The sequence below is a fragment of the Plectrocnemia conspersa genome, unplaced genomic scaffold (genome assembly GCF_051122295.1).
Source record: "Plectrocnemia conspersa isolate PC_06_02 unplaced genomic scaffold, ASM5112229v1 ptg000006l, whole genome shotgun sequence".
NCBI lineage: Eukaryota > Metazoa > Arthropoda > Insecta > Trichoptera > Polycentropodidae > Plectrocnemia > Plectrocnemia conspersa.
This window is the reverse complement of record NW_028277170.1, coordinates 23,816,352-23,841,916: the sequence shown is the minus strand read 5'-3', so window position 1 is coordinate 23,841,916 and position 25,565 is coordinate 23,816,352. Positions and strand designations below refer to the sequence as shown.

The 25,565-nt window shown below is 28.6% G+C and overlaps 1 protein-coding gene across 1 annotated transcript; it reads right to left on the bottom strand.

Moving 5' to 3' along the window:
* Window positions 1-42: 42 nt before the first annotated feature.
* LOC148234574 (uncharacterized) lies at window positions 43-25,218 on the bottom strand. Its single transcript, XM_088187636.1, has 6 exons — window positions 25,067-25,218; window positions 4,081-4,252; window positions 3,768-3,948; window positions 1,306-1,395; window positions 417-527; window positions 43-346 (listed from the first exon to the last, which is right to left on the bottom strand). The coding sequence occupies exons 1-6, from the start codon at window positions 25,081-25,083 to the stop codon at window positions 234-236; spliced, it is 684 nt and encodes a 227-aa protein (XP_088043762.1). The 5' UTR covers window positions 25,084-25,218; the 3' UTR covers window positions 43-233.
* Window positions 25,219-25,565: the final 347 nt, after the last annotated feature.

Below are 25,565 nucleotides of genomic sequence, written 5' to 3'. Positions count from 1 at the left end.
TGTATATAGAATAAAAAACGTGGGAGTAGAGAGAATAAAACAATTTTAATTTAATTAAATAATGTTTTTTTTATTGTTGTAATATTTTATATATATATATATTATATATAAATGTAATATTATACATGTACTGAGTTTAAAAACTTAATAAAAAAATATTTATAATTACAAAAATTTAATTTAATTATTATACCGAACATCACTAACACAATTTTTCACAACATCAAGTGACATTAAAACCTTCTTTGGCCCGTCTTGTATGCCCTCGGCTTAACTTCCACGCTTTGCTGGTTCGACTCCAGACCGGCGATCTCGGTGTTGTCTGCAGCGTTTGCCTTGTACAGAGCTGAATTGGTAAATATGAAAAAAAGACAAATTAAAATTAGGCACAAATTAATATAAGCGTTTTAACTCACCCCTTCCGCTAAACCTATTCCTGTTCCTATTTACATCCTTTGCAGCTTCTTCTACCGGTGCTGAAACTGGTTCGCTCTTGGCTGGTAAGTTGAATCGTCGTCGTCCTGAAACTATTTTAAAAATTATTAATAAAATAATATTTGATTATTTGAGTCAATTTATTTTTATCTTCTTTGATGGGATTTGATATAAATAATATCATTTTTTATTTAATCTTCTGATGTAACCTGACAGGCGTAAGCCCAATGTGTTACAACGGACAAATCTGTACTAACTGAGTATAAGTCAATCAGATATAATAAATACCTACAAGTAAATATTAACCGCCAGACTGAAAGTCTAGGAATTGGTGCCATCTATATTTTAAATGTAAATTATTAGGTTATGTATATTTTTTAATAATAGCGCATTTTTATAAATAAAAATTCGAGTGCCAATTTCCATCATGTCTGGGGGATCAGATTTAGTGACTATTATATAATTACAATTTTGATCAATCATCACATTTTAGGTGTTCCAAGATTTTTCTAATCTCACGGATGAATAATTAAAATAAATCGAGCTAGGTCGTGCATACTGTAAGTTGTAATAATAATTAATAATTAATAAAATATATGTCATTGATTTACAGATTTTGAATTCAGTCTGGTGTCCCACTGCTTACTTAGTAGTTGTAAATTGTGTTTACTTCATTGTATTATATTTGGCTAACGTCTTTGACTAACGTTGATGCGAAAGAATAATAAGTAAAGCTTATAGCAGTAAATATAAAAACATTTCATTTGATAGAAGCAAAATAAGACAGTTGTAAGATAATAAAAATATATAAGAATATTATTTTCGAAGAGAATTAAATCAGTTGTTTATAATATATTTTATAGAACTTACCAGCATTGTTGTTCTTGCTGTAAGTTTTGCCTTCTGTGGATGCTTCAGATTGTGGTGCACTCGTAGGTTCAGATTGATGGTGAGATTTTCCTATTAAATGTTAAAAATTGTGTTAATAAACATTTGTAATAAAAGGGATTACACATAATAAAATCATATCTACAAATAAAATATTTATTAATAGCCTGAAGCTTTAAAAAGTGATTTTTTCATAGAAATTAATTATATATAAAACTAAATCTTTAATATAAATATATTTTTTTTTGCAATTGGATAAATTTGTTAAATTTCAGTGATTATTTTTTTAAGAATGCTAAAAAAATAATGAAATTACTATGATATATAATTTATTTATTAAAATTATGATCATCGGGACCTGACAGGTTAACCTAATGCGTCACGATTGCCAAAAGTATAAAATATATTACAATTTTAAAGTACATACTAAGTCATAGACGCACACATACATACACATATAAGTAATAGACGAAAATAACATAAAAGAACAGACTCAAATCACTTCAACAGGTGTGCATTATCCCACGCGAATTGAACCAAAAGCACATATGTGCACCAGAAAATGTCAATATCTCTATGCACAGTATTGAGCAGACGAACGGTCTTTGCCAGAGAAGAGCTGCCAAGTGCTCCAGTTCTAGACTTTACAGGCAAGAACAGTGGACGCGACCGAGAACTATAACCACCTTCCGGAGCCCACATTTGGAGCTGCTCAAGCACCGAAGAGTTGTCTACGATGCCTTTGAGCAATTTCCAGAAGTGTTTAATTATATAAGCACTTCTGCGAGTTGACAAAGAAACGTATCCCAGCGCTCCCAGAATAAAAGTAAACCCGCAAACCCGTATTCCTTCAGGTATAAATATCGAAGGAATGTACGCTGTACTTTTTCCAGCTTCAATTCATTACATTGACTCATTACGCCTGGAATCCAAATAATAGAGCTAGTTTATAGTATGCTGCGGACTAGAGCATCATAAAGAGTGCGCAATACAATAGTATTCTTGAAGTAGCGCGCATTTTTAAAGATAAAACCGAGCATTTTTAATGATCTGCTGTGCTAAATTTCCAACGTTCTTTGAAAGTCATACCTAAATCCTTAGTAAAAAAAAGACATGTCTAGAATATATCCGCCGAGATGGAAGGAATATTTTGTCGGCTTCGACGACCTTGAAACTGAAACTGTGTGACATTTCATTACACTGAAAGCAATACCTTCTATAAAGAATTGAGATCCTCCTACAGGTCGAGGGAATCCAAAATCGACTGCACTTCCTTGAAAAATTTCAAATCATCTGCATATAATAAAAAAATGAATAATGCATTGCTGTTTCTATGTCATTAATGAACAATAGAAACGCAATGGACACAAGTTGGATCCTTGAGGTACTCCAATAGAGGTTTTATATCATTCTGAAACAGAGTTTTTGTACTCGATGAACCATTGAATCCACTGGTCAAGTAATTTGAGAATAGATTTATAAGACCTTCAGAATAATGATACACATCACACGTTAAATTCGTTTAGAACTCTAGTTTTAAAATATGGACTGTCAAAGTATATTTTTTCAGTATTTTCAGTCACTATAAAAATTATATAATACTATTGTTATCAAATGAGGTTCTTGATAGAATTGTTTTTATTTTATTTTATAGTGTTTTAGTTAATTCTATAATTTTAATAATCTAAATTTGTGGTTACAAGCGATTCATGTACAATAAACTGTACTACAAAAAATTAGATGCAAAGATACAATAAACTAATTTATAAACAATGTTTTGTGCTGATTTAAATGTTTTGCATAAGCAATAAAAAATAATACTTATACCATTGTGACAAAAATCTTATAGAATATAAATAAAGTAAAAGCAATATTAATATGCCATAAAATAAAACGGTTTAAGGCTTTTACTAAAATATATAAATTGCAAATGTTACTTTTGCCATTTTACTCCTTGAACACGTTCAGAAGGAGAATGCCTTTAAAATCTGAACTAAACCCACGTTAACCATTAACAAATGGTGAATGACCACATTAACTTTCACTAAGTAAGATTGCATTGAGTAAATTAATAAACGCTTTGCCTAAAATGAAATAATATAAATGATCTTAGAGTCCAAAACATAAAAACTTAGGGTCAAATGTAAAATGCAATAAGCTTGAGATTTAGTTCCAATTGTTGATTTGTTATAAATATATAAAAATGCTTTAAATATATTATTGGGATAATAATTAATAAGATACTAAACTATTTTAATTCACAGTAATTTATATAACAATGAGTTGGTCCATTAAAATCAATTTTAAAAATATATCGCAGCTTATCATCATCATGAGATTTATTGAAGCAAACATCTCACCTATTCATCTGTATTAAAATTAAAACATTAGTCCTACATATTTTTGTGCCGCATCATAAACACGGCTATGGTCATTTAATTTACCATTTGCGACTTCAGCGCGTCTCCTCTTCAAAGCTGCCAAAAGATCGTCGTTGCTTCTGAAAGGTCTCACTACTCCGCTCTTCAATTTCCTACTGGCTTGAGTCGTGGTAGGCGCTTCTTGCTCATCTTCTTCCAGAGGAATCTCGTCATCCAACTGCTCCTCCTCATCGGATACATCCTCCTGAAGAAAACACATAATGATAGTTCATCCGATTGAAATAAATAACAAGCAGAGACGCAATAAAACAGATTCAAAACCGCCATGCAAAAAAATCGCTGAGCAAAAAAAAATTTAGACCAGTTTTTCTAGTACCTTCGGCGGTGGTGTCGTGGTGGTGGTTGTAGTAGGTTTTCCCCTTTGGCCAATGATGGGACGCCTGAGGATACTAGGTCTGGTGACTGGTTTCTGTGGTTCCTCTTCGTCGGAATAGTCATTCTGCGCCAAAACACTGGCCACTAAGGCCAAAACACCTACCGTTAAGAGTCTGGAAAAAAATTAAGAAAATCCTAAAAATCAATTTACAACATCGCAATTAAGCAATCATTTACAAAACATTAGTTCTACATAACTTATAAACGTATATTTATAAACATATTAAAAACGCAAGCAAAATTTTTAAATAAAATTGCGCTGCACGGCCAAATTTTAATAAATAAAATCACAATTTATGAGCAATATAAGTAAAAAAAAGAATATTTTATGGCTGGATGTAGCCCAAATTAAAAAAAAATTAAAGTGTGTAAATTAAATGATAACGTAATACTTACTTTTTTACTAAAATATGTTAAAGAGTCATATTCTATGCGCATCTAAATAAACAGTGTTTTAGCAGCTTGCACAAAAGGAACGAAAGACTAATATATCGTGAACGAAACAAAGATTTAAAGAATGTATGCGCTTTCAAATTGTACTGACCTTTTTTAATACAATATTGAGATACTGTTACTTTGATCAGATAATAATACTACGAATCCATTGTTGCCGGATTTATGCAACCCAGAATAAAACCCAAATTTCTATGGGTTTTGTTTTACATTTTTAATTACTAATTTATATTATGTATATGTGTTGTAATAGTTTTTAGTTGATTCTGGCCAAAAATAATGATTTAAAAATAAAAAAATTGCGCGTATTTTAAAATACAAATAATATCAGTTATAGCACAAAACTTTTTAGTGCTTTCACAGAGTTGTTTTATAATTATATAGATACACATACAATGTTTATCATATAATTTATAGCAAAAGAGATGTTCATTTAAAATAATACTTTAGGATCCAGTCGTACCCCTGTTCGAATAGCATTTAATTTATCTACCTTTCGTCCGATAATGCAGAGGTAGGTAATTTTTTTTATTCTTTGCGTCTTTACTGAATTTAAGTTTCTCGAAGTATTTTATACAAGTACACTTCGCAAAATAGTAATTAAAATTATATATTTTTTGTAATCGCTGCGTGTGTGTAATGATAATGATTACACCAGTTAGAAATAATAATAAAATATGTAAAAAATATATTCACATCTGTTTTTATACAAAAAATATATTCACATCTGTTTTTCATGACTCATTTTATTACTTAAGTAAAATAATATTTCAGTCATAATTACAACCATTAAATTGTATTTTTAATACTTTAATATTACTGTAAAATAAATTATATATAAAAACAATTATAATACAAGCATTCACCATTTCATAATAAATTCGATACCCTCAGTTTTTTTCAAATAGCTTATAAATATCCTTACTTTTCTGCTAATTTAATTTAATTGAAATAACTGCACAAATAACTTCTTTCCGGTTCTGTCAATTGATTCTAAAATTATGCATGACATTTAATTTTCATTATATGTATTATCACACACGAGAGAGTGAAATATATGTATATTATCACATACAGAAAAAAACCGATTCGTTAATCGGTAATTTCATAACATTTGTTGTAACTAGTGTCGCATTTCTTGCATATTAGATTTTTGTTTCATCACTGCATTCATACAATAACGCAAAACAGATATATATTATTAATTTAAACACTTATTAAAATTTTATTTATAACTATTTGACTATTTAAAATATATGTGTTTGTATCAATGGTGAGTAAACTTAAAATCAACTTTATTGCATAAATATTATAAAAAAAATAAATGTAAATTACTTGGTTATAATAATATTGTTGTATTTTAATATATCATAATGTTACTCATTATAAACTTAATTGGATTCAACTGAGATGTAAATATATACAACTTAATGAACAAATACAAAAAGTGCTATAACGCAAACCTTTAAAATAATTTATTATTGACTAAAATTATTATTTAAAAATATAATAAATCGTATTGCAAATCTTTCTTTGTAATATATTAGGCGTTAGTCCAATGCGTTACAACGTGATAACACAATCAAGTAAGTAGTGAGTCACCAGACTGAAATCAGATTAGCTTACAATAAATATATGTAAATAAATTTTATTTCAATTTTTCCGTAGAATCAGAAAAATCTGGGAAAACCTAATCTGTAATAATCGATCCGAATTATATATTATATATAATAACAATAAAAAAAAACACTAGGATCCATATAGGATATTCTTTGAGGAATTTGTCACTCAAGTCTATCTTGCAGATAAAAATAATCAAATTCATAGTAAAACACAGGTTAGAGATTGATATAAAAAAATGCCTCTGACTTTCAACGGATGATGCAATCGCTTCCGTGACGGATTTTCGTCACGGGTCGGATAAAACGCAATATTATATCACTTGTATATGTAAATAGAGAAATGTAAGTCATGGTCTAGAATTTTACATCTGGAACGCGACTTAAAAGTAAGCCGAGATGATCTTCGGCCAAGTAGGATATGGAATAGCGCCTTGGGGCATTTCATGAATTGCGCAACTGACACAGACACAAGTCGTGGGGCAAAATGTCCGCAGTTTACTTTCGCCATGTTATTGGGCAAGGCCGTTGCGTATTTTTTGACGAATTCGATGTCTCGTTCCTAATCGAGATCTTGTCCATCTTAGCCGATCGCTTATTTATTGTAAATCTGACAAGCCTTAGATATAATGCGGAACAATGAAGTTAACACAATTTAGTAAGTAGGGAGAATACGGACGAAATCAAAGTTTGTTAATTTTTGACATATTGTATGTATTAAAAATTATTACAGCTTACAACACTATTCACAACCTAGCTACATATTTTTCTGTAAGATTAAAAATGTAGGAAAATCTAATCCGAAATTAAATTTTATAATAATTTATAGCTAGCAGCTTCACTCATGGAGATGTATCTGATAAATGCTCGCAATTGAATGAAGAGATCCAATAAAATAAAAAGCTTCTATGTAACTCAAACCAACAATTAAAAGACGAAGTGGTAAGGCCTTTCCAATGTATCGTTGATTTTTATTCCAAATCATAATAATATTTTTTACAATATAAAAATATATTTTTTCTTCCTTATATTATTTTATCTACACAGTTGAGAAACAACAGTAATAGACAGTAAACGAGTTTCATATTTTAAATATTTCATAGCGATTCTTACTCAAAATATGTAAGTGAAGCAGTCATTATGATTTAATGATATTAATACCTTCAACTTTAATCTATATGATCAAGACCATAATTGGGCAATATTGTCAAGTTGTAGAAAATATATGATCTATTCTATAATTATTTTTTTACAGTATTGTATTTTTTAATAAAGGATATTATCTATGTGGATTTGTACTAATTAATGTGAAAGTCGATAAAAATCTATTCTAACCCTTTGACCGCGAATGACACTTATAGAAATCATCATATATTGGGCACCTAAATGTGTCATGAATTTACGAGCCTCCTAATATGTTTTTTTTTATATATAATTTAAGGTGAAAAAACATTTTATTTTATTGAAATAATATTTAGATGACTTGTGGAATAAATACGTGCACCCTCACGTATTATGCCAGTTGTATACTAGAACCGATTTATAAGATAATTAAGCTCGGAATAGCGTAGTCCGTAACGCCTCAGAAAAAAGTATCGCAGACATCGTTTACGCGTAGAGAGAATCCCCACTTGATCTCAAAGCTGATTCTGAGATCTTTAGTGGAAGTTTTAAAGCCAAAACGTTTCCGTTAAGATCGTAGGAATAATCTGATGATGAATGGAATTGAGAAAATGACAAAGTATGGCATTTTTGACACTAAATGGAAGAGAATCTAAATTACTCCACAATAGATTGAATGCATTTAAATCATCTGCATACAGAAGAAAACTTGAATATGTAACTGCTGTATTTGTCATTAATAAATAATGTGTAGAGCAGAGGTCCTAGAATGGACCTTTTAGTTTTTACCTCTGAATAAATTAAATGTATATAGTTGTAATTTAGAATATATTTTTATTTCGAATAAAAAAAGAGCTCAATCTGAATATTATTTTTAACTTAAAAGAGCATTTAAAATATATATATGGTAAAATGCTGTATATAGGGATAAAAAGCTATTAAATATGTACATAAATAATAAAATAAACATCAGATTGAAAACGTCTGAATTTTTTTTCAAAACAAGGTCAGAACTGGGTCGACGATATTATGCATGCATATATGTAAGATTGTTGCTATTGTAATGCCGGTGTCTTTTTTTCGCCACAAAAATGTCACGATTGGCAACGTTTCGATAAAAGGTCATCTAAATGGCTTTGCCGGTTTCGAAACTGTATTGCATCTGCAACGAGATCCCTCAGACGAGATGAGCTCAACCGAATCATCCCCGGTCTATCACGACTCCTATACATTTTGACATACTTTCACTTCTCGGTTGGTTCTTCTCGGCGTTGGTTGAGCACGTTAATAAAAAACCCGACAGCAATCGATTCTGCTGCTCTTTGATAATAATAAATCGATTGCGAATTAATTTTATGGCTAAGCTATCGATGAGTATAGACCAATGATGATATAATTCAAGGCTATAGAAAAGAAGACAATTTGTGCAAATAATATAATATAAATTGTATTAAATTGCTCACTCTAATCCTACAACAAAATAGTTATATAGAAATAGTTTTAAATTAATTTTAATTTATTTTTTTAATATTTACAGGACAAAAAATCAAAGTTTTTTCCTTCAAAAATGTTCAAACAATGTTGCTAAAATAATCTTAAATTATAATATGGTAGAATTATAGACCACTATGAATTAAAAAACACTCAAAATGGTTTCGTAGAGCCAGCGGATGATATTTGACAATAACTTTATAAATCACTTAAGCTTAAAAACACCTACTTTTTTATGTTGAACTTACTTATAAATTATTTCTGACAACATGTCAATTGCGCTGAGAATCCAAAAACGCCGTTCTATTAATATTTAAACTGCAAAATATATTCTAATATTTTTTGAAATATATAGATTATAATTTTACATTCATTAAATAGCACAGAAATTGACGATAATCTCACGACCACACGCTGGACTTCCCAATTCCCAAACTCTTGAGAGGAAGTAAACTCTAAGACTACCCATCCTATGTAGCGCTCTTTGGACTACCAATGACGATTGCATTTCAACGCAAGCTGGTCAAAGGGCCCTGCCCTTAGAGAACCGAGGGCTATAGCTGAAACTGAGGCAACACAAATGTCCCTCAAAGCAAGGATGAAGCGCACCGAAATGCAATGCAGGCAGTCATGAGAACGTTTCCCAGCGCACAAGAAAAATAACTACTACGGGGGATGGATCACGCTCATCTGGCCGTCAAAGTTAGATGCCGCCCATTGGGTTGCACTCGTAGGGTCCAAGTACAGCAGTGATTTGCGCAATGGATGCCAAAGTAGTCACTCGCTGGTAATCATATGTTTTACTCTGCACCTCGTCGTTTTTCAATGCATACTTTGGTTCGCTACGATTATATTCTTTGTTCTGTGGTTACCATACAGTTGTATTGATGTTCTTGATTTAAGGTCCTAATATTTATAATACAATAAACAACCGCAATTTGTTATTTTGATTTACAAATTTTTTTTAACTGCTTGTAGTTTATTTGCATTATGATTATTCGCGACTATTATAAAAAATGAGAGTAGTTTTAAATAAAAATTTACTAATTGTAAAAATATGAGTGATGGATTGGAATATTCAAGAAATGTTTAAAATTAATATTTTAGTATTTATATATAAGTTATAAAATAATAGCGGATCTCGACCGATGAGTCATTTTGTGTATTAATTTATTCTGTTTTTAGTCTCGCGGTAGCAGGAGCACAGATACTGAGTGAGATGGTTGCATTAGTCAGCTCGTGAAGCTGATAATTAAATTATTATCTTATTTATTGAGTGAGCTCTTTTTTTGGTTTCCTGTAAATTATGCTTGGATATGAATCTCTAGCTAAATAAAGTAATAAAATAATAAATAATCTCAGGGTTTTGGTTTGAGGAGAATAAATTGCAGCAGGAGCTAAAAAGGGAGCAATTAGACAATTTTGTTTAAATAGTATCTGAAGATATCGATATCGTGTTAAATTTATTTTAATGGTGCCCCAAGCGACCGCCTCTGCACGAACCGGCTCAATGACCGAGTTTTAGGTCACTGTAGCAGGAGCGCATACTGAATAGCAGGTCGCCTTAGTCAGTCCGTGAAGCTGACAATTAAATTATTATTTTAATTATTGAGAGTTATTTTTTTCCTTTTTATTCCTGAAAATTATGCTTGGATACAAATCTTAAGAGTCACGTTAAAGTATGTATTAAAATAGCACCGCTTCAAACTAGCATTTTGAGTACAAATTTATTAACACAATCTGGTTTAGTGGGCGTTTTTAAGCATTAGCCAGTAAATTAATTATTTAAATTATGAAGCGTATGCTAAAAAGCACTGCTTTTGTATAAAATATTATATTTACCCCCTTTTTCCATTTTATAAATATTTGCTTAAAAACTATCTTAAAGAGCAAAATCCTGAGAAAGTTAAATAAAGTCGTTGTATAATTTATTATCAGAGTATTTTAATAAATATTTAATACGAAATAAAGTTGTACATAATTTAACATTTAATACTATAAATAGAGACAATTTAAGAATGTATAATAAAACGAGTACGGCCAGGGGAATATTATACGGAGCTGTGAATTAAGAAATATGGAATAGAATTTAGAAATAAAGAAACATTATATGAATTAAAAAATAAACGTTTGGTGTATAAAAATAAATATTATATATTAGCTAAATAAATTAATAAAATAAAATTATTAATAGATTTCGATTATAAAAATACCATTCAGAAAATCTAAATAAACAAATCTTTGACGAACGATATATAATAATTACTAACTCTGGTCCTCCAAACAACACTAGGGTCTATATGGGATATATATGGGTAAGCAACTAAACATATGTTTTACTTCCATCGTTTTTCTATGCATAATTTGTTAAGCTATTATTATATTCTTTGTTCTGTGGTTACTGTACAGTTGTTTTCGCCGTTGTTTTTCTGCGTTGATCCTTTATTTATTAGTTTTTAAAATCAAAAATTTATTAAATATTTATACTACGAAAAACAACGACTATGTACTTAATATTATTTGCTAAAAAATTAGTTAAGTTGAATTACTATAAATTTTAATATTATTTGTGAAAGATAATTTATTGTAAAGTAAAATTGGTCTATGATATTTGAATGTATGTTTCAAAAGTAATGTGTTATAAAAAAAAAACAGTACGACAGACCAACGTTATAAAAAGGAGAATACTACCTGTAATGGAATTCCATATAGACCCTAGGGTTTTTCAATTTCTATCTATCGTATTTGGAAGTACGAAATTTATTAATTTATTTACGTAATCACGCATGATTAAGATATAACTCATTCTGTCTTACAATTTGCTACATTAAAATTATAAATATAATACGTATACATTTAGAACAATATAATAAGTACACTTAAAATATTTATAATTTAATTTTGAAAGAACAAATAAAAAAAATTAAAATTATATAATAATATATATGATATATGTATTATTTATTGACTTAGTTTTAATTGATTAAAGTTGCAGGTATTCATTAAAAAAATATTTTTAAATTACTGCAATTATTCCTAGTTGATTTTGGTAAATCATTATGGGTTTTAAATACCATATATAATATTTCAAAGAATTTATGCCAAACTTTGCAGATCTAATTTTATAATTTTGTTGCTGTTTTCTAAATTTAATTTTTTTTTTACGATTATTAATTCATATTTTGGTAGAATAGTTATAAACAAAATTTTAATATATGTATATGTATACATATGTCATTCGTGTGAGCATCGAATGGCAATTTACTGAAGTGATTTTAATTTAAATTTACTTATAAATCATAACAAATATTTAATCTAGCTTTATACGATAATACATTTTGAAACCTGTATAAAATTTTTGCCATTACAATTTTATTTTTATAATTAATATGGATTTAAAAATGTTTTTTTTTTCATCTAAAAATAAACCTAAGTATTTTATATTATCACTTTTTCTAATTATAAAATTATTTGCATAGATTGTGATATCAAATTAGCATTAAATATCATATATAATGTCGGCCGTCGTGTTTCGTACGTTTTAAAATATTTTTGATAAATTGCAGTCTTTCGACAAAAATCATGCGGCGCATTCAAATATTATTTATTTATTCTATAAAAATTAAATATTAAAAAAAAACACAATAAAATTGTTTTAAATAAAATATATATATATAAATTACCTTAGGTTTTTCTAGCTTAGCCTAATCTCATAGATGAATATCAATGTGAAAAATCAAAATAGGAAGAACTGTTTCAAACACATTATTTCTTTATCAATAAAAAAATATTATATAGTAAAGTAAGCATTTTTCTGTTTATCGACAAGCACTAGTGAACGTCGATCGTTAATAATAGTTTATGTCCCTGAAATTGTATCGCTCACGACATAATAATGCACAATGATAACCAAAATCATGATAGTCTTAGTGTCGATTATTGCCATATTTTAATAATCGCAAGGGGCGTCCACGTTGCGAAAATCACGACGCATTTAACTGACTAAAATGGTAGGTTGCTTACTTTTCCGTACTATCTATGTATTGTATATATATAGTATATCCATACACATAAATTATAAAAGTGTTTGTGATTTATAATTGAAGTGATAGTGGCGTCAGTTATACAAAAAAAAAGCGTCACGTCCTTGAAATTAACATTTTACAAATACGAGCGGATCGATTTACATAATGGATATCCGCCATATTTTAACGATCTAATAATTTTATTTCAATATCAAAATATTTAACATTTAGAGGATAATTAGGATATAAATGTTTCCTTATTGATGATTATCCTTTGACATACACTCTACTCGTTTTACATGGTTAAGAAAAAACATTTTTTTTAAATACTACAAATAAAACATATTTGATTCTACGCGCGATGATGTACAAACTTGCACTTGACCTACATCTGGAACATCTCCCACTGCCCATGCAGTATTTTATGAAGTGCACGCGTGTCACTCAATATCTTTCTCGTATACTTTTTAATTCAAATAAAAATATATTAAAAATGTAATTTCATCAAATCTGCGAGAATAAATTTATATATATATATTATTTTAGTAGCGCTATTTTTTATTTGTGGCCTGCCTTTTATAGGTCCATGTTCTGACATTCACCACCAAAAATTTTATCGTGATAGCTCTTTTGGTACAACCAGAATATTGAGCTCAAAATAGTTGCTCGTTGTTGCATGATATTGCACCAGCGCACAATGCGAAAATGCCCAATAAAAACATGGTAGTGCTAAGCCACCCTCTTTATTCCCTGTGACTTCAGGCTATTCTCAAAAATTTAGTTGGCGTTGAAAGGAAAACGTTTTGACGTCATTAATGACCGAGACCTTAAAGACACTTCTGGAAAATTTCTACAAAATATATTCACGCGGATTTGGGATGGACAGTGTATGTCTCGATTTATGCAATATTTTATGGAACGAATCTACGATGAGTATCATATATATATATATTTTCTTTCTCCATAAAAAACCACATATCCTCTAAAGCAGTGATTTCTATGAAAGACACCGGGGAGTACTGGATCAATCTAGGGAGTAGTAACAAGTTTAGAAGCAAAGCATTAAAGTCATTGTGATTCCCAAACAAACAGCATGCATCGACAGGAATATATGCATATGAAATGACTCAAGATGTGACTATATAATGCAGCTTGATGAGTCAACTTTGCAAGGTTTTATTTTTCGCAATTAAGATTTATAGTTTTCACGTATAAAATTGACTACAAGCATTATGAAAATTATAGTAAATCAAAATAGTTGTCGTTTCTTGTATCATAATAATTTAATGAATTAACGCATTTAAGACGTAACAGATAAACGCTAAAAAACAGCCACGAAAACAACTGTATGGTGACCACAGAACAAAGAATATAATAGTAGCTCACCAAAGTGTGCATAGAAGAGCGACGAGGTGCAGAGTGTAAAATATATGTTTACAATGATACTATAATCGAGTCGTTCTACTATAAGGGGAGCTAAAAATATTTTTTAACCCTTTGCTATGCTCAAATTAAAAGTATACAATAAAATTTTAGTGCAGTTTATCTTACATTATTATCTATATATTTTTTTTTAAATATTAGCATATATTTTGTGGTGTTAAATATTAAAAAAATGTGATTTTAAAATCCCGTACATTGACATGACAGCAAGCAATTTTATACCCTTTTTTTAGTACAATCTTTTTATAAAAATAAATTAAAGAACTATAGCTCCTAAATTGTTCGCAATAATTGGGTTCCGGAAAATTTATCGCCCGCATTTCACCGCCAGCAATTAATCGCTAGCGATTTACCGCCGCGTCAATTGATCGCATAAATAAATTATAGCCTACACATGATCGCTAGCATATTTTATCATGAGGCAAAACACATATTTCATATAAATTTATTGGTCATTTTAAATTAAAATGCCTATGTAAGTATATTTGACATTTTGCTTAAAGATCATAACCGACTGTAAAACTAAATTTCACACAATGCCATTTAGTGAGTACTCGCTGATGATTTTCATATATTATTATTCAAAAATCGAACGTACTTTAATATATGTGATTTAATCTGCCCAATGGAAGGTTACGAACCAGTTTCAAAGATTCCGTTCACCGGAATAATTGGTATAATGGTGCAACAATATGATATTTCTAAACGTTGTTACGTTAAGCTTTCGATTGATACAAAATTCATATAGAACAGAGTCGTATTTTGTGCAGTATAAAGTAGTAGTAGTGATTCATTCTACACATTAAATAAGACGAGTTGTGAAACACTCAATTCTCCATTATTCACGATTCTAAACTTTGAACTTATTTTTGCAATATCCATAAAAAAGCGGCAAGAAGACTGACCGACGCCAACTGACCTTTCACTGCTTTCTTCAGAATGTGCATGAATTATTCAACGTCGTAGAATTTCTTGTTGCATGGCTTGTTTTAATAGACAAGAGGCTCTCAAACTTTTAAGTTACATTATAATATAATTGCATAACATCTATTTTACAATATAATCATATAAAGCACTCTTAAGCTGCGCCCAAAATGGGAGTATAATAAATTAAATACAAAATAGTTAATGCGTCAAGTGTTAAATATATTTCTCAGTATAATTCGGAAAGGTTAAAGAACCAGATATGCAGATTTTAGTGCAATGTTGTCGCAATTATAACTTAGATGTTTACTTATGTTTCATCGACTTTTAAAAGCCATTTGCCAAAGTCAAACATGAGAGAATGTTGACTACTTTAAAAACTAAGAGAAGGATCTCCGAATAATTGCCAAACTATACTAGCAATAAAAAGTTTTTTGGATGATATCAAAATAGCGAATCAGCGAGGAGTGAGACAATGATATATTCTATATCCTATGATGCTAAATATCTATTCAATTTTTTTTTGACGAAGCACAGTTAAAATGATAATAATAAATGGAATCTCACTCAAAACTTTTGCTCATGCAAAAATTGAATCGCAAAAAACGTATGAGCGTGTAAAGAAGGCAGGTTGCTTATTAAAATAGAAGCGTAATATTTCCTTAAAAAAAATTAAAATAAAATTGCTAAAACTTCTAAGACTACTTGCTGAGAGTTGGCGGATAATATTTAAAAATTGTCTTTACGTATTTAACCATATAAATGCTCTTACAAACGTACTTTTTTGTGATGTATTTAATTAAAAATTATTTCTGACAGCATATCAATTGCATTGAAATAGAAATAAAGTCCAGGGTTTTCAATTATTCGCAATTTACAACTATTCAAATATTATTTTAATAATTAATTTCTTGTAATAATTATTTAATTAAAATATATTCACTGATTAATAATATATTTTTTTAATTTTATGTAATTACTGATTAGTGAGATCATAAAAAAAACGCTAAATTTAATACATAATTATATCGAATTTATTGTATATACAATAGCTAATAATGATATGTATTTGCATATAAATAAATCGAATTATTGCACTGATTGAAATAAAATATTTGCGTATTAAAACAACCGACACGAACGAAACAAAAAAATAAAAAGAAGTAGGCCTGTTCAACATTTTGTTTCGTTTAACGAACGAATTCTGCGAATTTCGGTCATAGTAGTGACGGCCGATGAACAATTAATTCATAAAAGGCGTAAAAGCTGTTTTTACGTTGAAAAGAAGCGTTTCATTATCTTGAATTTCGAAACAAAATGGAGCAGCACTGTTCATTTATATTTTTTTTGTGTATTGAAATAATACAATGTACTGTTTTCGACCATCGTGACGCATTGGCGGTAACCTGTTAGGTCATGATGATCTTAATTTAATTTAAATAAATAAATTGCAAAAAAAATGTGTTGCTCAAGTAATCAATTTTTTTAAATCCAAGATTTTTTAATGATAGTATAAATTAATATTCATATAGTTTAAAAACAGGTGAATAATTCTAATAATTGAATATTTGAATATTCGATTGAGAACCCTAAGCCACACACTAAAGATAAATTGGCAAATCGAAAAAGCAAGGACAACATTCTCCCGAATGAGGAAGCTTTTTGTGGGAATGAATTGAGTTTTTTTTTAATTTGTGTAAAAATAATATATAGCAAAGTAACTGATTCAGCATTGATTTAAAAAAATGCCTCTGACTTATATTATTATATTATTTAAAGTCAGAAGTAAATAAATCTAACGTCACATATGTTCGATTTTTTTTGTTATCATGAGTGATAATTAATTTTTATTACGACAGGCACGGAATAAATTTGTTTTAATCTGCTTTCGAAACTCAGCGACTTGTGTCCCTTTTACCAGTTTGAAAGCCACAATAAAATTTCACTACACACAATTAATTCCAATTCATAGGATGGCCCGTCCGCTTTTACTCTGCGCATTGAGAATTGTGAAGATGTTTCTCGGCGTGCCGGAACTGCAGTATGACATCGTCTGTAAAACCGAGTAGAAAGTGAAGACGGTCTCCGCATGCAATAAATAATGACTATTGCATATGTCGATTTGCCTCGGCGGACTGTCCAGCACCTTCCAAACGGCAAACGTATACCCCGTTGGGAGCTTAACAGGTTAACATTCTCGGCAAGGACTTTCCGCATTGTGCGACGGACAACTTTCGATTAAAACCAGCGTGTTACATAAAGTCATTTTCAGATGACGACAAAAAATATGGCATTTCCTTTTTTAACTCGCCGATTGGCGACCTTGACCGAATTTTTCCTGTGCATGTTATAAAACTTTTGAGACAAATTAACCGATCAAGAAAGTTCCTTCGATAAAAAAATAAGCGTATGCTCTAAAGTAGTTTTAATTATGGTTTAAGGTAATGTATATCAATATTCAGCCAATTAGTTTTACACAATAATTTAATTCATTGTGATTTCGACATCAGTAAACTTCAGGTAATGTATTATTTAAGGTGATATGTATACAAATAATATATTTAAATTTTGTACTAAAAATATCTGAAACACTAAATGATATATACTGTAAAGAGAAGATCATATTCATAAACTTTAGTAAAAAATATTTTGGACAGGCTGCAAATCAAAATAAAGGCGTAACGTATCCTTAAAAAAACGTTCTTAAAAAAATTATGAAGCTTTAAATTTTTTTTAAATTATTTCCAACAACATGACAATTGCACTAAGGTTCTGAAAACGCCTTTCTATTAATGTTTAAAACTGAAAAATGTATTCTAATATTTAAAATATATATATATATATATATATATATATATATATATATATATATATATATATATATATATATATATATATATATATATATATATATATATATATATAGATAATAATTTTACATTCACAAAAAAATTATTGAACTGAAATTAAATGATGTATTTTTAATAATAGCATAGCTCAAGGTAAAAAAATTTGTTTCCGTTATATAATAGTAAAGAAAAAAACGTATATATTTTACTTTTTCCAAAAAATACATTATTAAAAATGAGTTTCACTGAAATTTAACGGTAGTTAAGGGTTAAAAAATATTTTTTTAGCTCCCTATAAATTGTAGCAGAGCGACAAACTGATAATAAACATACATTTTACTCTCTGCACTTCGTCACTCTTCCTTGCACACTTTGACTAGCTACTATTATATTCTTTGTTCTGTGGTTACCATACAGTTGTTTTCGCTGCTGTTTTTCAACGTTGATACACTATCTTTAAGGTCTTTAAAAATCACTATTTGTTATTTTGATTTACTAAAAAATTAAAATGCGTATAGTTTATTTGAATTAATATAATTTTTGAATTATTTGCGAAAAAATTTTGCATTAATATTATAAGAAAATGAGAGTAGCTTTAAATAAAAATAGATTTACTAAGTCTAAAAATATGATTGATAGATTGGAATGGTTGGATATTCAAGAAATATTTAAAATTAATATTTCACTATTTATATATAAGTTATAAAATATGTGAGTCATTTTGTGTATTAATTTATTCTATTTTTAGTCCGTGAAACTGACAATTAAAATATTATTTTAATTATTGGGAAAGCTCTTTTTTAATTCTTACAAATTATGCTTGTATACGAATCTCAAGAGTAGCGTCGAAGCGTATGCTAAAAAAGCACTGCTTTTGTGTAAACAAATATATTTATCCCCACTTTTTGGAAATGTTAAAAATTATCATTGATTTTTTTATGAGAAAGTTTAAAAAAAGTCGTCGCATGATATCAGAGTATTATAATAAATATTTAATAATATTTAATAGATTTAATACTATACATTTAAGAATGTATAAGAAAACGAGTACAACCAGGGGAATATTATACGGATGTGTGAATTTAGAAATAAAGAATAGAATTTATGAATAAAGAAACGTTATCTGCATTAAAAATATTTAGGATAATGTTTTAATATTTTTATATTAGTTAGAAAATAATATGTTACCATAATATTTTGATTAAAATTTAATAAGAAAAATAATTACATAAATTTAATACTAGAAATAAAAATGAGTAAGGCCAGGGGAATATGAATTTATATAATAATATTCCTAGGACAATAATAAAGAATAAAGAAACATTAGGAAATAAATTATAATTATAATATTGGGAAGAATAATTAAAATAAAATCGAACTAAGACTCAATAGATAAAAGTATTAGGCTAACGCCTATCAATTTACAATAAATATATAATTGGATTATGATGAAACAATACATCTATATCCTTAATGACATATTGTTACTTTGCTCCCATAATTTTATGCGTATGTTATGAAATAGCAATTAAATATATAAAAGTATCAGGAAAAAAATGACAACTCTACTGTCATTAAAAGCAACATTGCAAAATGTCTGAGAATAACTCCACGATTTTCGCCTCACCTGTGAAGTAAGAAAGTGTACGTGGATTAACTGATGAAATCAGATTAAAATATTACTGTATTTTAATAAATTAAAATCAGCTCAATCTCAACTTACTAACAATTAACGCTTAATATGATGTTTTTTTTGTAACATAATAACAGTATTTATCCAATGTTTGCGAAACCCCGCGACTCATCAAGATATGTACGAATTTAATAAATTCTTCAACGCTCACAAATTGTACTCGTCAATTAATTCAAAGGTCGTACAGTAAACGTTCGATCCGAATAAATTATTACTATTACCGGCAAAACGACTACCGTATTCGTGATCGTGAATAATTGGGTTATTGATATATAGTGGATAACGGTAACGAGTCCTTGTAACGGTATTTTTTTCGATTTAACAAGTTAAGGTCGTCATACTGAACGTGCAGGGTTATTCACAATTCCGAAGACGCTCGAACCGCATATATGGAAAACGTGACTGTTTACTTGGAAAATTGTGTATGCGCATAATTTATTAAATTTAAAATCCTAATACGTCCTTATAAATAATAGTGCTATAAAAATATTGCGTTTGATTATATAAAATATATTTATAAAAGACGTAGATTATTTTATTGAAGAAAAAACTGACTTAATAATACTTCAGAGAAATATAACCATTTTACAGAGTAAATAGTAAATATGATATAGGAAGTTTAGATATAAAATATAATATTGTGAATCTCTTTAATGGTTGTGAAAAGTGCATAAGTAAAATATTGTAGTAATAAAATCAGCAAAAAGACAAAAGCATTAAATAATTATTTAAAAATCATATTTTAATAAAAAGGACAATATCAAACGTGCTTAATCAAACATCAGTGATACTCAATGAAATCTGGTCGACCTCCGATATGTTTTAATATGCCTATGTATATATTATATTATTATTATTATTATGCATTTAAATTTATAAAATAATAAAAAATAGATAAATAGGAAATTGAATACAAATGTTGATTCAATTTCCTATTTATATGTATATTGTTATAAACAGATTTTTTTATGACTTAAGCTGTAAATTGGCTGTGATTGGCAAATTTAATACAATACCTATTCTTAGTCTTATAAAATACAATTAAAATTAAGAGATATAAATATATATATTGGATATATATTTATGATCAATATTGGCTAAGGATGCCATCGCAATTTTGCTTGAATGTGAGAGTCTGACGTTTCGAAGAGACTGTCACTTTTCATCTTCGGAGTAATCTCACGCATAATCGCGATTACATCCGAAGCCAATATTGATAATATATATATATATATATATATATATATATATATATATATATATATATATATATATATATATATATATATATATATATATATATATATATATTCACGAGATTCCAATAATATTAATACACACATCCCCCGAATTACGCGGTTCACTTTAACGCTGTCAAGAAAAATGTATTTTTTTCAATATATTTTTTTAGATATGGAGTAAGTGATACATTACATCTAGAAATAATAATTTGTTAATATCATGGGGAGGAGAAGGGCTTGAAGACTTAAATATTAATATTATCAAACTATTGTTTACTGATGAGGTAATAACCGGAGATGAATTAGTTAGGCATATTTTAATATCTGAATCAGATCATGAAAGTGAAATCGAATCCCTTAGTAAATTTGTCAGACCATCATTATTTACTAAAAAAAAATTTAGATGAAGCACAAACTAGCCAGAAAATTGGAAAACGTTGTGTAAAAAATTGATCCAATTATGGAACATGCTCTCAAATTCCAAAAAGATCAGCAAAATAATTGTGCATAGTATGAAGAAATATACAAAGAATTTACGAAAAATAAAAAACAATCAAATATCTCGGATTTTTCAAGAAAAAACTACTCAAGATAACTGACCAGTTCTTGAGATTTCGAACCAGGTATAAAGAAATGGTTAGAATGTTAGAAGACAGTAGCGAAAATGAGGATGAATACATTTTAGTTTTAAAAGTTGTTTTATAAAAAAAATATATTAAAAATATTCATGACGTATTACATGAACCTACTACAATTTTAAATAAATATTTTTAATATAATGAACTGTATTTTTTGCTCGAATTTTTTGAAACGCATTTTTAATTTAATATTAAATCAAAGTCTTCATTTACGCGATTTTTTTTATATAATGGAATATATCTTATGATTTTGTATCATGAATTTTTTGTATGTGTATATGGATTTTTAGAGGTTCGCGAGTATTAATATTACGACTGTGACAACCATGGTCAAGAATTTTTGTGACCATGGCTGGAGTATCATGCCGAAATATAGAAAGAAAGTAAGCAAAAATCGCGATGAATCCCGAGATTCCAATAAAATATGTATATATATATATATATATATATATATATATATATATATATATATATATATATATATATATATATATGTATATATATATATATATATATATATATATATATATATATATATATATATATATATATATATATATATATATTATTATCATGGCCGGAAAATCACGGCCGAAATATAGAATACAAAAAGTAAGCATAAATCGCGATGAATCCCGAGATTTAAAAAATAATTATAGTCGCGAAAATCTAAAAATCCATATATATATATATATATATTATTAAATTGTTTATATTTTTTACGCGTTTTTATATTTAAAAAAAAAATTGTATTTACTTGTTTTCTCGCGTTATCTTTTTTTGGATGTCTCTTAATATTTCGCTGAAGATTTTCTCAGCATCATCAGGATGGTTTTCACATTCTTTTTATATAGTACATTTTTTTTACCTCGCGCAGATCAGGATTTTTGATTCGCACTTTTTTAATTGGTTTTAAATGTTAAAAACACTAAAGTTTGAATGATATTACCTTCACTGCTCCACGGATAGGAGGAGAAGTACTCTATAAAAATAATGTGAAAACCCTCCTGATGATCCTGAGAAAATCTTCGGCGAAATATTGAGAGACATCAAAAAAAAAAATAACGCGAAAATACACGTAAATACAATTTTTTTTTTAAAATATAAAACCGCGTAAAAAATATAAACAATTTAATAATAATATCAGAAACGTGCTGTATATCGGTTTAAACGATTGAACATTTGTAACAATAATACAATCGATCGAATAAAATTTTTTTCAGTATGCTCCTATCCGTGGAGTAGTGAAGGTAATATGATCACGAATTATTTGCAACTCAAATTTGCAGTTGCAAATAATTCGTGATCAAGGCCGGAAAATCACGGCCGAAATATAGAATACAAGTAAGCAAAAATCGCGATGAATCCCTAGATTTCAAAAAAAAAAAATATATATATATATACATTTAAATTTTGAACGGAATTCAAATCGCTGCTTAGCTTTTTAAGATGTGCTTGCGTATCACGGCTTTTCTTTTTCATATATGTATCGCCAACGTTTCGACCTCCGACGTTGGGGTCATCGTCTTGAGCATAGTCTGGACCTTATCTTGGCCACCGCAAACTTTTATGATCGTCTTTGATTCAAATCACAAGATCGACACAGCTGACACTACGCCCAAGAAGATGACCCCAACATTGAAAATCGAATCTCAAAAAAATTCCGTTAAAAATTGAAATAAAAACATATCAAGCTTATTTATAGCCATTGATATGCGGTATTACGGTTTTTATAGACACAAATATAAGCAAAAATGATAATAATACTCAACTGCTGCTATATTTAATATAAAGTTGAATTATCAGTAGAATGTTACAATTTTTTTTGGAACTGCCTCAAATTTTTAACATGATCTAAAATTTAATATTTTTTGTGTCATAAATAAATCATAGTTTAAGGATTGATTATTATGAAGTATGAGTAACTGAGTTCTAATATAGACATTACATAACAATATATGACATTCTCTTTGAATCGCTGACCGTGGAACGACTAGGAAGATATTATATTCGCACCATACATATGCATTATGAGTATTGTACTTAAAATACAATAATAATTGTATTTATTAAACGCATGTATATTATAATAAAACGCACAGCTGCTAGTAACGTTGGTTAAGTTAAAATTACTTGCGAAATATTCAGCGCTCGCGCGCCATAAGTTGCTTAACCCAATATCGGATAACTGCATAATGTACAATTTAACTATATAATTATGTAAGTTTTATAATATTATATCCGTATCTGGGCTCGAAGCGCGGTGAATGGTCGTGTTTGATTATGCATGAATTTGTGTCGTTCGGACTACTTATAAATGCGCCGCCGAATTAAAAATGTTGTTATAATAAATCATTAACAACTCTAAAATTGGCCAATCAAATACACATTGCACATGCCATTAAACATCTAAGGGTTTATTTAATTGTACAAACGTTAGCAATCAAGAGAGAGAATTGACGATTAGTGGTTTTCTTATATTAATTTTGCATAAGATTCAATTAAGAAGTAGTATCAAGGTCGTTACGGATTTTTTATTTCATTTTCGATATATCACGGTACATTTATTAAATATTTCTTATGTAAACATATTTTCTCTCTTATATAAAACTCTATCTTATGTAAATAATTTTTCAGCATTTAATTAATAATAAGTATGCCACAAAATATAAACATATATGTAGTCCAGAAATTTCAACTTTTACTATATATGCTTTTGCTTTAATATTTTCAATTAAAGATAACTGTAATTAAAATGTACTGTATTTTATAATTTATTAAAATGATAATTAAATAACATTTATATTTAAATAAAATATGATTTTACACTGACTGTGATTTAGCTTATTGCTATTTCTATAGCTTCAACATACACTTAATATTCACTCTAAATTATAAGAATAAGAGCAAAATATTTAACCTATTTTTAAATTTCTAAGTGTATAGCTTTTTTTTAAAATAATCATTTTTTGCAGATAATAGATAGTAACATATATAGAAAAACTGAATACTTTTCTTCGAAAAATTCACACAATTAGAACTTTTTTCAATAAACAGCTTTTAACAAAAAAAATCGTAAAATTTTTCGCTACGCGACTTAATTTATTATGCCTAATGCTAAATCCTAATATATTTTAAATAATATTTTATGTCACAAAAATAAAAAAAAATTGATAAATGCAATTTTTTTTATAAAACTGCATTGCTAAATCAATACAATTTTATACAAAACTATAAAGTGAGTTTTTACATATAGTTAAAAAAATCTAATTTATAAAATATTTGATGATGATAAGTACATATTAATAATAAATAAAAAAAAGAGCTTTTTATAAGCTTTTTTTGGGATTGAATGAGAGCTTTCAGTTAAGTGGCAATATTTGCAAGAATATGTATAGCATATATTAAGTATCTGTTCGTCGGACTTACATATGCTTGAAGTTCATTTTTGGCGGAGTTTTTCGTTGACAGTAAAGTTAGCTCAGGGAAGGCGAGCGTGCGGTGCGCGAACCAAACGGTGACAGAGAGCGAATTCGCTGGTGCTGTTTGGTAGGGCGCACTAGGTGGGGCCGTCGTCTCGGTCGGACACCAACTTAGAAAGTGGACTCGGTCTACACATCTATATATAATTTCTTTCGGCTGAGTTGCAAAAACGCGGCAAAGACGAATTGCAAGCGAAGCGAAGACCTGCACTTTCATGGTCAGGCCGAATTGCATTAGCCCACGGCCGAAGGGGTTGAGCGCACGAAGACCAGTCCAACCCGAAAATCTTAAGCTGTCTCTACACATCTTTATGAATGAGTGACAGAATCAAAACCAACATTTTGTAATTTTGCATAAAGCTAGCTAAGTGGCACAACATCAAAACATATAATATTAAAAAAAAAATTAAGGGCAAACTCAACAAGGTATCACTTTTTTATTTAAT

Excerpts from the sequence above, each read along its gene's own strand:
- LOC148234574 (XM_088187636.1), bottom strand. Across the intron at positions 3,949-4,080 it reads CCACGACACCACCGCCGAAG|GAGGATGTATCCGATGAGGA; the intron begins GTACTAGAAAAA and ends TGTTTTCTTCAG. Across the intron at positions 347-416 it reads GAATAGGTTTAGCGGAAGGG|CTCTGTACAAGGCAAACGCT; the intron begins GTGAGTTAAAAC and ends TTACCAATTCAG.